The 14,486-nt window shown below is 36.7% G+C and overlaps 1 protein-coding gene across 1 annotated transcript in view; it reads left to right on the top strand.

The window, feature by feature from the left end:
* Positions 1 to 14,486, top strand: part of LOC128653988 (cytochrome b-245 heavy chain) — a 171,023-nt gene that overhangs the window by 136,834 nt on the left and 19,703 nt on the right. Inside the window, exon 11 of the mRNA XM_053707605.1 lies at positions 1,373 to 1,519. Within this exon, the coding sequence (XP_053563580.1) occupies positions 1,373 to 1,519 (147 nt within the window). The remainder of the gene's footprint in view (positions 1 to 1,372; positions 1,520 to 14,486) is intronic.

Genomic DNA, 14,486 nt, shown 5'->3' with positions numbered 1-14,486 from the left:
ATGCAAACCACGAAATAAAGTGCACGTTCACGTATTCCCCATAGAAACAATGGAGAAGACAAATAGAAAAACAAACAAACACAAAAACCCTAATATGTTGCGCAAAGCCCATGACGTATTCTCCTTGAAAAGTGTACATGAAAATGCGAATATTTCATATTGCGAAAATGTTTTCGCAACAGAATATGTTCTATTTATTTCTAAATAAATATTTAGCTATATATTTGATGATATTTGGACTGATATATCTATTTATTTGCGAGATATTTATATATGAATATATATATATATATATATATATGTCTAGATATCTCGAGATCTATATGCGAATATCGCATTAAAATTACAACTAAGATATTGTTTAATGTGCATATTGTAATGTGAAATCTTTTCATTATCTGCATAGTTAAACATATCTCTATACATATAAATCCCTGTTTCTCTATGTATGTGTATGTATGTCAATGTAAAATCCCTGCCTCAGCTTTTTTTTCCTAACACCCGAAATTTCCTATCTTTGAGGCCTTATAACTTTTGTGTGCAATATTTTTTTTAAATAATTTTTATTAGACATTGTTAATATTACTGTAACTGTACTTTGTAATGTATTTTTGAAGTGTTTCGTGAAACTTTTATGTTACGGAAATCGAGACGAATGCGCGCGCACAATTGCGATTTTCCAACACTTGTAATACCTGTGCAATGGAAATTGATTGCGAAAAGACCAAATCGCTTGCGGAAAACTCATAACGCACTACTTGTAATCTTGCTGTTTGTTTTTAGGAGCATTTCAAAGAAGAAAAAAACATTTTCTGTTTGCTAAAATCAAAGGAAAAACACTTAAATTAAAGCTAATATATGCAGAGCAGAAACAGCTAAAAACCTATTAAAAGAGACAGTAAACATTTAAATTTTACTATTAATTATTTTGCTCCCCTTTCATGTAATTTCGCTCTGAAAACTGGGATTTTCTCATTCTCAGAGCTGGAAATCCACAGTGCAGACTACTTAAGACTAACACTACTAAAACAGGTTTCCCTAATTGGCTTTAACAGATAACAAATGCAAAACAATGCATTCCTCCAAATAAGGCCAATGTGGGTGGAGTATAGCTTTAAAAAAAAAACTGCAAGAAACAAGTTTTATAATTATAAGGTGGTTACTGTGTAATATTTAAGATTGTATGATTGTCCAGAAATAGCAATAGATAAAAATGGGATCTAACAGGATCAATGTGTCTTGTCATTACAAGGTGCTCACTGTCTGACATTGAGAAATGTCTTGGTATGCAGTAGGTTGATTATTATTTAGGGTGTATCTTTAAGCTTACCTTTGCATTTGTATAATGAGATGCCCAATCTTTATTTTTTAGATATATTTCTACTGGTTGTGTAGAGAGACACAGGCTTTTGAATGGTTTGCAGATTTGCTTCAGTCTCTAGAAACTCAAATGCAAGAACGAGACCAGGCTCATTTTCTGAGCTACAACATCTACCTCACTGGCTGGGACGAATCACAGGCAAGTAAAACAGCAATCTTATGCCCCAAATAAATGAATGCAAACTTTTTTTTAACTAGCATTTTATTTGTCCTGAAATTACACCATTCTGTTGAGGTTTAACAGAGAGTTGGGGCATCATTTGTGTTAAAATTAGCATGTCATTTTTTTTCTTCATAATTATGGCCCCTTTAATACTTAGCAACTGATTTGTCCTCTTCAGCTTCCTGGTACATCAGTAACCTTTCTATTGGAGTATAGCAATCAAAGACAATTCATTGAACCTAGCAAATAGACATTATAAATAATAATATTTTGAGTGAGGGACAACCCCTGGGTGTTTTTTTTTTAACAAAGGCATATGACATGTTTTAGCTGATCTATGGCACATATTTAATTATTTAACCTCCTTAATAATCTATTAATCTATACCCTACATATACTTATTCTGCCTCTGTGTAATTATATGCAATTATGAGCTACAGATTGAAACACTTAATTTGTACCAGGAAATGTATCTTTGAAAACAGTATTAGTCAATGCAATTTTCTGCTTCTCTCTGGGTTTACCTTTTATTTTGTAGCTACATGCCTTTTAAAATTTCTCCATATTTCTGAAAATAGTTTTCTACTTAAAGTGATTATAAACTTGAGCATAGTCGCTCAAGTCATAGGAAAGAATTTACAAAATGAATGAGACTTTCATTCATCAAATGAGTAGGATATACTTATCTTCAGATATTTTCAGCTTGTAATGCCAGAACAGTAAGCGCAATTAGAAGGCAGCCGCTAATTGCAGCTCTGCACCACTCTTTTGAAAATCCCAGTAGTGAAGGGGTTACTCAACTAGCTTGTAAGGTTAATTGAAGCTGTAGTGTAGAAATTACCCTCCCACCTGACACCTCCCATCCCCTGATTCCTACCTGATCCCTCCCAAACAACTATCTTTTCTCCCTCAACCCCCACTGAACACCACCATCTTAGGTACTGGCAGACAGTCTGCCAGTATGCAGTTTAGGGAGAATAAATACGCACAGAAAGAAGCACACTCACAGGAACGAACAACCGGCTCAATACCATTGTTAGCTTGTTCTTTAGCCATTTACCACCTGGGTGCAGCTTCTTTTAGCCCAGTAATGCTTTTCACAGAGTAGAACTTTCCTGTAGTATATCAGTCTGATCCACATATTACAGTCAGTCCAGCGCCGAAATACCAGGCAATTCCTCTCTGAACAAGGAACACAGCAACCCCAGACGATCGTTTCAGCCTTCATTGGGCCTCGTCAGTGAGGTGTAGCCATATTCCTCCAAGCACACTAAGCAAGGAATCCACGTCTGGATTCTCCTTTTTCCCATAGGGAGACTAAATACACACAGAGAGAGGCACACTCACAGTGTATGCATGCAGTTTAGGGAGAGTTGATTTTTTTTTTTTTTTTTATTCATCCACCAACCTCCCTGATTCCCCCCCCAAACAGCTCTAAATCCCTCCCCCTCTCACTGGGTGCCCCATCTTAGGCACTGGCAGAACTACTCAGTTTGTACTACTCACCCTCCTCCCCAACTGATTGTATGTAGGACCCCCCACCCTCACCCCTTTCCATAGTGTAGGGATCCCATCCCTTCCCTTACTATCTCTCTTCTATCTGATACTTCCATGTTCTGCCCTTGTTCTTTGAGAATTCAGTGAGTTCAGCCTCTGTGAAGTCTGCACTATAATTTATCTCCAAACTAGAGAATCTTTGTTTATTGGGCCCATAGAAAGTTATGAAGATCTCAGGGAAACTAAAGCTCTCAGTTTTTAGATTTATTTTAAATAGAAGAAATACAAAGTGCAATGTAATGTCTGAAATGTACACATAAATATACAAATTATGATCCTAATTTGTTAAAGTTAAACAGAAACTGTGAAAGCATAACCCAAATTTGTAAAATCATAATCTTAAATACATAAATACTGTATACAAAATAAAATACAAATAGAAAGTGCAAAGTTTAAACGTAATAAAACATAATCTGTAGTGTAAAATAATTTAAAACACAAAGCACAAAATGTAAATGTAGCAAAACTGTCATGTCATGCAGTGCTATATTGCACTGGCCATGTCTGTCCTTCACATACAAGTATAGCAAGATATAGCTAAATCTGCCTTTTAAGAATCTCACAGTGCTGAAAGATCATTTTAGATCATCTCACCTGAGTGGAGAGCTTTAGATCATCAGACCCTGTATGTTAAACACCGATTTTAGTTGCTTGAAAATTTGCAGTTAATTTGGCAGTTTTGTGGGCATACTTTGTGACAGTAAATGCTGAAAACTATAAATTATCAATCCAGAGAATTTTACCAGTTGCTGAATATTTCATTTGTTGAAGCGGTTTTTCTATCTAAAAATGGTTAAAAAGGCCCAAGATAAGTGCTTAATTATATTCCTTTATTTGACGATTTAAAAAAAAAAAAAAAATCACATTCCAAAACATAACAGAAGTATTAAGTAGATACTTTTATCAGGCTCATTGTCCCTTGAAAATGTATATTATCTGCTTCTTTTTGCTAACTCAACATTACTTGATTCTAAAATACTATAAATATTACCAAAATGGCTTGTAATGGTAAGCAGGAATAAAGGCTGTTTTAACTAAGCTTTAATTCTGTCTTTTCTTATTATTGCTCTATACATATTCTACTCTTCACAACCATTTTGAACTTCAGGTTCTATAAAGCACACCATATGTTTGAATGAAACAAACATATATAATAGCTAAAAACGTTCCTATTGTGCTGACAGTTGTGGTTTGTCTAAAAAAGTGATCAGTTTATCTGTGGGGTAATGGTTAAGGTTTATATATACAAAGTCTACCTTCCCATTTTTGTCTTTATTGCACCCCCATATAACACTGCTGAATCTATTGGTATTTTATCATATAACTGTAAAAAGAGCATACAACTGAAAAAGGATAGCTCACCACTGGGTTGAAAGGTTAAAGACTACTGATCCATGAAGGTATCAACAAGGATAATGTATTGCTTATTAATAAAATGCATTCATACTGTATCTTTATTAGTACACAAAACCATTCATACCAGCAACGGGATATTAAAAACACTTGAACCTCAAAGATTCCACTGAAATCACAAATATATCGATAAAATATGTGAAGTGTGTACTGCAGTCGGCAGAGAGTAAATATCAGCTAAGCTCCTTCAATCCGGGAGCTAATTTAATTATAACTGTTAACTTCTCCTGGTGACCCCTGACGCGCGTTTCACAAGAACGCTACCTCAGAGGGGGTGCGGGCTGCCACTGTTTCAAGCTATTTGACGATGCATAAATCTCTCCCCTACATTGTCATCCATGCCGTGATTGGTCAAAGGATGCTGCCATTCTGTGTTTCCAGCCCGTCAGTGAACAAGTGTTTGTGACGGGCGGTGTTAAGTGAGTCATTGCATATTAGCCAATCCTGACTTAGTGACGTGTCATGATCTAAAATGACTGGATGATCATTGTTTACATTCAACATGTGGTACATCAGTAACGAGCGGTTGCTACAATAGAATTAATATGTATGTTTTACACAAATTATGTCTCATTGCAGATATTCATAAATCTGAATGTAAGTAGTGATTATGTTAATGATTGTGTATGAACGGAAACTGTCATCGCTATCACAATTATCCATTTGGCCAGTATATCACGGTTGGTATGGTATGAGACAACATGGTAATCCTTGTAATGATGATTTATATACAATATTATAATGGCAGATGATGTGGTGATAATGAAATAATCTGACTTAAAGATATTTTATATAACGTGCTGATAGGCGTGTTTTGTCTAAACTAGTGGAAATAGTGTATCAGGAAATACTGCATGATGACAGTGTTACTATGACTTAAAAAAAAAATGTTAGGTGAGAATCAAGAATGAGGGGTAGAGAAAAAATACATATGTAAATGTCTGCAATCGCAATATAGTATCATTGATAAGATTCATAAAGGTGATTGGGTAAAAGGGGTAATCATATGTGCAAGACGAAAAAAGAGAAATGAAGAATAATGGTGAAAATAATGCTGAGTGATAACAAATAGTAATATATATGAGTGGGAAATATAATACTGAGAGAAAATGACGGTAAACATAAAAAATGGGAAAAGGGTGATTGTGTCACAAAAGATAAAATGATAATATCTATAAGTGACTACAAATAAGTGAAAAAGTTATTGTAGTCATTCATCCCATGTGGTTTTACAGAATTTAATAAATAAATCCATCTGCACTCCATTTTTAACAGTGTTTTTTTTCCACATCGCTGCCCCTGATGCCAAGGGAAACTTTTTGAATAACAGTGTATTTGAGACATGTTGTACTGCTATTATGGTGTTGTTGAAAATGTTTAGCGACAAATGTCAATTTTTTGCCATTTAGTTAATCTCTCGTGGCATTTTTTATATTGTTGGCATGTCCAAGAATGCTTAATCTTACTTCTTGTGTCGTCATGCCAACATAGGTCATTTGGCATGAGCAAAACAGTGCATAAACAACCCCTATAGTTCTACAAGTAAAATGGGATTGTAGAGAGTGATTCTTTCCTGTTTTATCAGTGATAGTTTTGGTTTTCAGCACATGTTTGCAAGCCGAGCATATGCTACAGGGGTACATGCCCGGATCCGTGTCCTTTTTTCTTTTATTGTGAACAAAGTGACTAGTGACTAGCTTGCCTTTCAAGCTGTCTGGTCTTCGGTAGCCTACAGATACTCAAGTACCTATAGCTTGTTTTAATGTAGGGTCATTCTGTAGTATTTTCCAGTTGTCATTAATAATCTTAATCACGTGTGTCATCTGGGGATTATAAATTGTTATCAGCCTTGCCTTGGGTATGCTTCATCTTGTGTTTTGTCTCTAGGGAGTAGTAGTTGTTCTCTTTTTATAGTGCAGTGCCTTATGTTTGGCTCTCTTAACAGATTTTTTTACTGTATTCTCTTGTGATCAGTCTATTCATCAAGTCATTGCATTCCTGTAAGTATATTTCCTTGTTTGAACAATTCTGTCTCAGGCATAAAAACTCCCCGTATGGGATGGCTTTTAAAGTACAAGGTGGATGTGCACTTGAATTATGCAATAGTGTGTTAATCGCAGTTGTATTAACAAGCAATACATTATCCGTGTTGATACCTTGATGGAACAGTAGTCTTTAACCTTTCAACCGAGGGGTAAACTATCCTTTTTCAGTTGTATGCTTTTTTTACAATTATATGATTATTGTTTCTCCCCTTTGCACACACCCTGTGGCATAAAACCTTGAAATGATATCTACCTACACTTTATATTTCAAATTATTTCAGTTTTTCCCCCATCCTTTGTTTCTTGTGACTTTACTATTTTGAGAGATAATACCCAGACCTTTATTCTGGGTTTAGCCCTTTCTGGGGGATACTTCATATTATAAAAATGAATATTCAGAATGATATAGCTACTCGTCACCAAAAAAGACTTTTGGAACTTAGTTCCCTTTTTAATACTAAAACCAAAGACAGTATACAAATTATTGAGAAAGAATTAAATAATGTGCAAGTTACATCAAACTCTACATAAGCAATCTAAGAGATGGTGGAACTGGCATTTCTTTGAGAAATATGCAGAGAAAAATATAATCCCTAGGGGTTTGAGGATGAAGGTATTTCCAACATTTACTTTAAATAATGAGGAGTTGGTGAAACAATGGGAGAATGCTTTGAGTACTCACTGAAATTGATACAAATACTAATTCGGCATAAGCTAGAATTAAATAAACTTGATGCTGAAACTGAAGAGTATAATGCTAAACTTACTAATTTTGAGAAGAAATTTGATTTCAAAAGTAAATATGATCAATATCAAAAAGAACTTGATAAACTAGAACTTGAACTGATAGTCACTAAAAAACAAAAATTGCCAAGAGATGTGTAGGACTTTCAGAATCAAAGAGTTTACCTTTGACGTAATAACACAACATCTAGACGCAGATCTAATAGATATCTTGTTAAACAAACTCCAATCAGTGCTAAAAGTGAATCAGATATCTCTGACAATGAAGTGGGTGACACTAGTACTAACAGTGAGCCATCAGACATGCACAGCACCACTGCTATAAGAATTCCTAACTCAACTAATCATAGAGTACATAGCACAGTGCAATCTACTTCCTCTTCTTTTTTATCCATAACCCGACCCCCAACCATAACTCCGCCATTAACTCAAACGAATCCCCAAGGGCAACACACAACACGGGAGGGCAAGCAGAAATATTTAGGTCCAACGAGACAATCTACGAGGAGGAGAGAATTGACCCCCTTCTCCAAGATAAGGTTGAACAAATGAGAATCATTAATCTGTCTGATCATGTACTTAGTTCACCATGCAGTTTTACCTAAAGGTTTACCCTTTTGTCCAGTTAATTCATTAAACAAATTTGAATTAATAGAAGACATTTACCTTTTCTCAAGGAAATTGTTGTTGAGAAAAATATACTCTCGTGAGCAACCGATAACAGTAACTGAGGACGATCAGAAAACATTAAAAGTACTACAAGAACTGATAAATGAGGATAATGACAGTCAAAATGATCAAAGTTATTATAATATGACTACTTAGAAATCCAATCTTAGGCCTAAATCTACATATATTCCCCTTATATCTATGTCTCCTGAAATACATGTATTTTGTAAGATGACTTGTGCACAGAATGAACAAATTCCTACTGCTTAGAGGAATTTTAATCTGATTCTACAGGAGTCAAAAGTATTAAGAGAAATAGAATCTTGGCAAGACATTATCATAAAACCTTTGAACAAGGGTGGTAAAGTTGTCATGTGGCTTCAGAACATGTATATTAAAGGGACAGTCAAGTCCCAAAAAAACTTTCATGGTACAAATAGGGCATGCAATTTTAAACAACTTTCCAATTTACTTTTATCACCAATGTTGCTTTGTTCTCTTGGTATTCTTAGTTAAAAGCTAAACCTAGGAGGTTCATATGCTAATTTTTAAAACTTAAAGGCCGCCTCTAATCTAAATGCATTTTGACAGTTTTTCACCACTTGAGGGCATTAGTTCATGTGTTTCATATAGATAACATTGAGCTCATGCACGTGAATTTACAGAGGAGTGGGCACTGATTGGCTAAAATGCAAGTCTGTCAAAATAACTGAAATAAGGGGGCAGTCTGCAGAGGCTTAGATACAAAGTAATTACAGAGGTAAAATGTGTATTATTATAACTGTGTTGGTTATGCAAAACTGGGGAATGGGTAATTAAGGGATTATCTATCTTTTAAAACAACAATTCTGGTGTTGACTATCCCTTTAATGAAGCCATGAAACAACTTTCCAACTCTACTTGTTACAAAAAGCTAATTTTTAATCCTCAGAGTTCTTTTCTGACACAATATAACAATTTAATAAAACAAGCGTGGCAAAACAGTGTAATCACAAATACTGAAAAAAACTATCTACTCAGAGACAATCCAAAAATTGTAACTATGTATTTCTACCAAAAATACATAAAAAACCCTAACCAACCCCCCGGGAGACCAATTGTCTCTGGAAATGAAAATTTAACTGAAAATGTAAATATGTGGACCTGAGACTGAGGGAATACCTAACGGCATTGCCATCCTATGTGCGTGACACAATGGAGGACTTACAGATCTTACAAAATATACAATTGACTGATAAAATGTGGTTGGTGACTGCTGACATTGAATCGCTATATACTAACATCAGACACAGTGACGGCATTCAAACAATTAAATACTCCCTGTCAACTAATAATCATGAAAATGGAGAACACAATTACTTTGTCATTAGACTATTGCACTTCATTTTAACACATCATTTTTTTCACCTTTAATGACAGATATTTTCTTCAAATCCAAGACACTGCCATGGGCACGGCATGTGCACCTACGTATGCCAATCTTTTTCTGGGGCATTGGTAACTCTTTCACGTGTTCTCAGATTAAATTAAATAATACACTGACCATATACCCTTATGGTTACGGTATATTGATGATTTTTTATTCATCTGGGAGGGTACATCCAATGAACTTGATCAGTTTATGTTGAAACTAAATAACAACACCAAAAATATAAAACTAACTCACATAGCTGACCAACAAAATATCTGCTACCTGGACTTAACAATATATAAAAATTCCAATGGATTCATTAAGACATCCATTTACCGCAAGGAAACTACGACTAACACACTTTTGCATAATTCAAGTGCACATCCACCTTGTAATTTAAAAGCCATCCCATACAGGGAGTTTTTACGCCTGAGACGGAATTGTTCAAACAAGGAAATATACTTACAGGAATGCAATGACTTGATGAATAGACTGATCACAAGAGGATACAGTAAAAAATCTATTAAGAGATCCAAATATAAGGCACTGCACATTAAAAGAGAACAACTACGGGGGCATGACCAAGCCGCGGCCATGGTCAGATGCTATGCTCAGTGGCTCCGTTGGTAATCTCAACAATCCACAGATTGTCTCTCAGTCAATTTGCCATCCTGCAATATAGCTTAGATTTTTGACCGAAGGAGAAGATCTGGAGCCGACTGAGATCATTATCTCTGTAATTATATTATTAGAAGATCAGATCTGACCGGGTCCAAGTTAAAGGCCTAAGCCATTTTGCTAACACCCCTGCCCGGTTGGTTCATTAGTCGGGTTAAGCTATCTTTACGCCGACGCAAGATGGAGGAGTCTTACTCTAAAGTATTCGTGCTACTGAAGGAACTAGAGTGCAAGGCTATAAGGAGGTTCAGTGATCTCACAGACACTATCAGGGAAATGCTTATGCCAGTGGAGGCTAGCCACCTCACAAGCTCCAGATCTGACACTACTGAGTTAAAAGGGAACATATCCATCATGAAGCCGCTTTCACTACATGCGACCGAGAGGGCCGGTAAAGCTACGAAGGATCTTGCATACCTCCCTATAACCCAGCATCAAGCTGACAGATTGCACTCACATGTGGAAAGCAAGCCGTCTGTGGATGTGCGGCCCCTCCGGATCGTTTTCTGGCAGAATAGGCAACATCCAATACCTTCCACCCCATGCTCCAGTGAAAAACTGCAACCTGATACCCTACCCATGGGCCCGTACCAGGGAGGTGCGGTCGACTCCCACGGTCGGATCATTGAGCTTTCTGTTCTTCTGTCTGGGGGACAAGTGGAGTGGGAGGTGAGAGATCTGATGACTTACCTGCTAATCCTCTGTGAGCGGAACGATCCACTTCATAAGCCAGTCTTATACCGATATCTACAGACTGACTGCAGATCTGGAGTAGGCTAAAGAAACTTTCCATACAACGTATAGAACTTCTTCCTTTGTACTTTAAGGCTTCAGTACATACATGGGAATCTTATTGGAGCTGACTGTTAGCTGTCATTTGTTTATATATAGTTCAAGTTTAGATTTCTATGTTACAGAATAGATTGTATTTTCTTGTTCTATACAAAGAGTTTAATTTTCATAATTAGCCCTGAAACTTTCACTTTCCATTGTTTTGTTGCACGAATATGACTAGTCTTACTGTTTGTAATAATCATGCTTCAGAAACTTGGGTTGCACAAATAAGTACTGTATACACAACTCTCTATCAGCTGTCCAATCTTTGGGCTGTTGCTGGTGTTTAGTATATCTTTATAATATTTAGCTACATCCAGCTTCAAACTATATATGGATAGTTTAATTTCACTGTGTCTCCCAGTAATACAGGGTCATACTCTGTACAAAGTAGTAACTCAAGCAGTAATTTAGAAGTAAATTATTTTTATAGAGACCCAATGCATTGTATATGTGCTTGAGCAGTTTGCTATATGTATACAGAAGATACTATACCATGTCTTATATCCACAGGCTAACAGAGTTATTCTAACACCCCACATTTTTTATTGTAACAGGGCTCATAGGCCTCCTTACCTGAGTTTATTCATTTGTTGGCACTCTCTTTCAGAAACTCCCCAAGTATGCCAGGGTCCTATACCTAAAATACCACATAGACCCATAGTACTCTCCTCTGTTATATCACAATGAGCTTCATTAGCTTGTTGCGCACCCTCCAGATTAAAGTATATATATATATATGCAATGTTTCCTGTATTAATATCCACCATATCCCTTTAACAATGTTTCATCAAACCGGTTACACATATTGCTAAATTCCTATATTCTATCATGTAGTCTCTGCTCACTGATAAACCCCCCTAGTTCCTATATAAGCTCCTAACCAGCTGCTGAGTTTACGGTGAGGTCTGACTAAGGGTTATTAAGTTTGCTATATGTATTAAATCTTCACTGCCCTTAGCATATGTTTCACCTACTCTTAGTAATGTTTACTTTATTTACTACTTTGGCCCTAACTGAGTCCCTTTCACTTGTCCTAGACTATGTGGAGCATTGGTTGATATAATCTTTCACATTCTCTACCTGTATTCAGGGCTACTGCCAAATCTCAAATGAACGTAGTTAATTGCATTGACATTAATGTATATAGATTTACCCATGAACTTCGAGCTTGATGTTGGGATGGAACAGCAAGCACAAGTATGCAGATTTACCATCATATATGTTTTGCCTTCATGTGTAGCTCTTATCTCCTTTGGAAAAGCTTTCTATGATTGTAATGTTCTTATATCAATTACCCATTCCTGGCCTCATCATTAACCACTGGCACCTTTTATATATTGTACACGTCTCTCTATCAGACATCAACCTCACCCCCCCACACATTTACTAAACTTTTAAGCGGTGCTTACCCGCTGAAAAACCGATTATTAATTTATTTAAACCTAATAAGAGTTATTAGACCCAAGAGGGTTTTCATCAGGACTAACATGCCACTCCAGTGTTTCCTACATCATAGGGTCCATAAGTGGCCCGTTAATTAGTCATACGTTACCCAAAAATTATAAAATGGAGGTTTCAGATGCCCATATTTTAGCATTCATCTTGTCTCTTGCCTATACCTTTGCATTGTATACCATGAAAATGTAACATTTATTGTGTTTCTCTCTTTTTAAGCAAAACCTCAATAAAAGATTATTTAAAAAAAAAAGTGAACAACTACTACTCCCTAGAGACAAAACACAAGATGAAGCATACCCAAGGCTGATAATTTATAATCCCCAGATGACACACATGATTAAGGAGAATACTACAGAATTACCCTACATTAAAACAAGCTATAGGTACTTGAGTATCTGTAGGCTACCAAAGACCAGCCAGCTTGAAGACAAGCTAGTCACTAGTCACTTTGTTCACATTAAAATGAAAAAGGGCAATAATCTGGGCATGTACCCCTGCAGCATATGCTCGGCTTGCAAACATGTGCTGAAAACCAAAACTATCACTGATAAAACAGGAAAGAATCACTCTCTACAATCCCATTTTACTTGTAGAACTACAGGGAGTGCAGAATTATTAGGCAAGTTGTATTTTTGAGGATTAATTTTATTATTGAACAACAACCATGTTCTCAATGAACCCAAAAAAACTCATTAATATCAAAGCTGAATAGTTTTGGAAGTAGTTTTTAGTTATAGCTATTTTAGGGGGATGTCTGTGTGTGCAGGTGACTATTACTGTGCATAATTATTAGGCAACTTAACAAAAAACAAATATATACCCATTTCAATTATTTATTTTTACCAGTGAAACCAATATAACATCTCAACATTCACAAATATACATTTCTGACATTCAAAAACAAAACAAAAACAAATCAGTGACCAATATAGCCACCTTTCTTTGCAAGGACACTCAAAAGCCTGCCATCCATGGATTCTGTCAGTGTTTTGATCTGTTCACCATCAACATTGCGTGCAGCAGCAACCACAGCCTCCCAGACACTGTTCAGAGAGGTGTACTGTTTTCCCTCCTTGTAAATCTCACATTTGATGATGGACCACAGGTTCTCAATGGGGTTCAGATCAGGTGAACAAGGAGGCCATGTCATTAGATTTTCTTCTTTTATACCCTTTCTTGCCAGCCACGCTGTGGAGTACTTGGACGCGTGTGATGGAGCATTGTCCTGCATGAAAATCATGTTTTTCTTGAAGGATGCAGACTTCTTCCTGTACCACTGCTTGAAGAAGGTGTCTTCCAGAAACTGGCAGTAGGACTGGGAGTTGAGCTTGACTCCATCCTCAACCCGAAAAGGCCCCACAAGCTCATCTTTGATGATACCAGCCCAAACCAGTACTCCACCTCCACCTTACTGGCGTCGGACTGGAGCTCTCTGCCCTTTGCCAATCCAGCCACGGCCCATCCATCTGGCCCATCAAGACTCACTCTCATTTCATCAGTCCATAAAACCTTAGACTTGACGTTTCAGCTTGTGTGTCTTGTTCAGTGGTGGTCGTCTTTCAGCCTTTCTTACCTTGGCCATGTCTCTGAGTATTGCACACCTTGTGCTTTTGGGCACTCCAGTGATGTTGCAGCTCTGAAATATGGCCAAACTGGTGGCAAGTGGCATCTTGGCAGCTGCACGCTTGACTTTTCTCAGTTCATGGGCAGTTATTTTGCGCCTTGGTTTTTCCACACACTTCTTGCGACCCTGTTGACTATTTTGAATGAAACGCTTGATTGTTCGATGATCACGCTTCAGAAGCTTTGCAATTTTAAGAGTGCTGCATCCCTCTGCAAGATATCTCACTATTTTTGACTTTTCTGAGCCTGTCAAGTCCTTCTTTTGACCCATTTTGCCAAAGGAAAGGAAGTTGCCTAATAATTATGCACACCTGATATAGGGTGTTGATGTCATTAGACCACACCCCTTCTCATTACAGAGATGCACATCACCTAATATGCTTAATTGGTAGTAGGCTTTCGAGCCTATACAGCTTGGAGTAAGAACACATGCATAAAGAGGATGATGTGGTCAAAATATTCATTTGCCTAATAATTCTGCACTCCCTGTATAGGGGTTGTTTATGCA

This window comes from Bombina bombina, chromosome 3 (genome assembly GCF_027579735.1).
Source record: "Bombina bombina isolate aBomBom1 chromosome 3, aBomBom1.pri, whole genome shotgun sequence".
Taxonomy (NCBI): Eukaryota; Metazoa; Chordata; class Amphibia; order Anura; family Bombinatoridae; genus Bombina; species Bombina bombina.
Note: the sequence above shows the minus strand (reverse complement) of the source record. Positions and strands in the feature narration are given on the sequence as shown.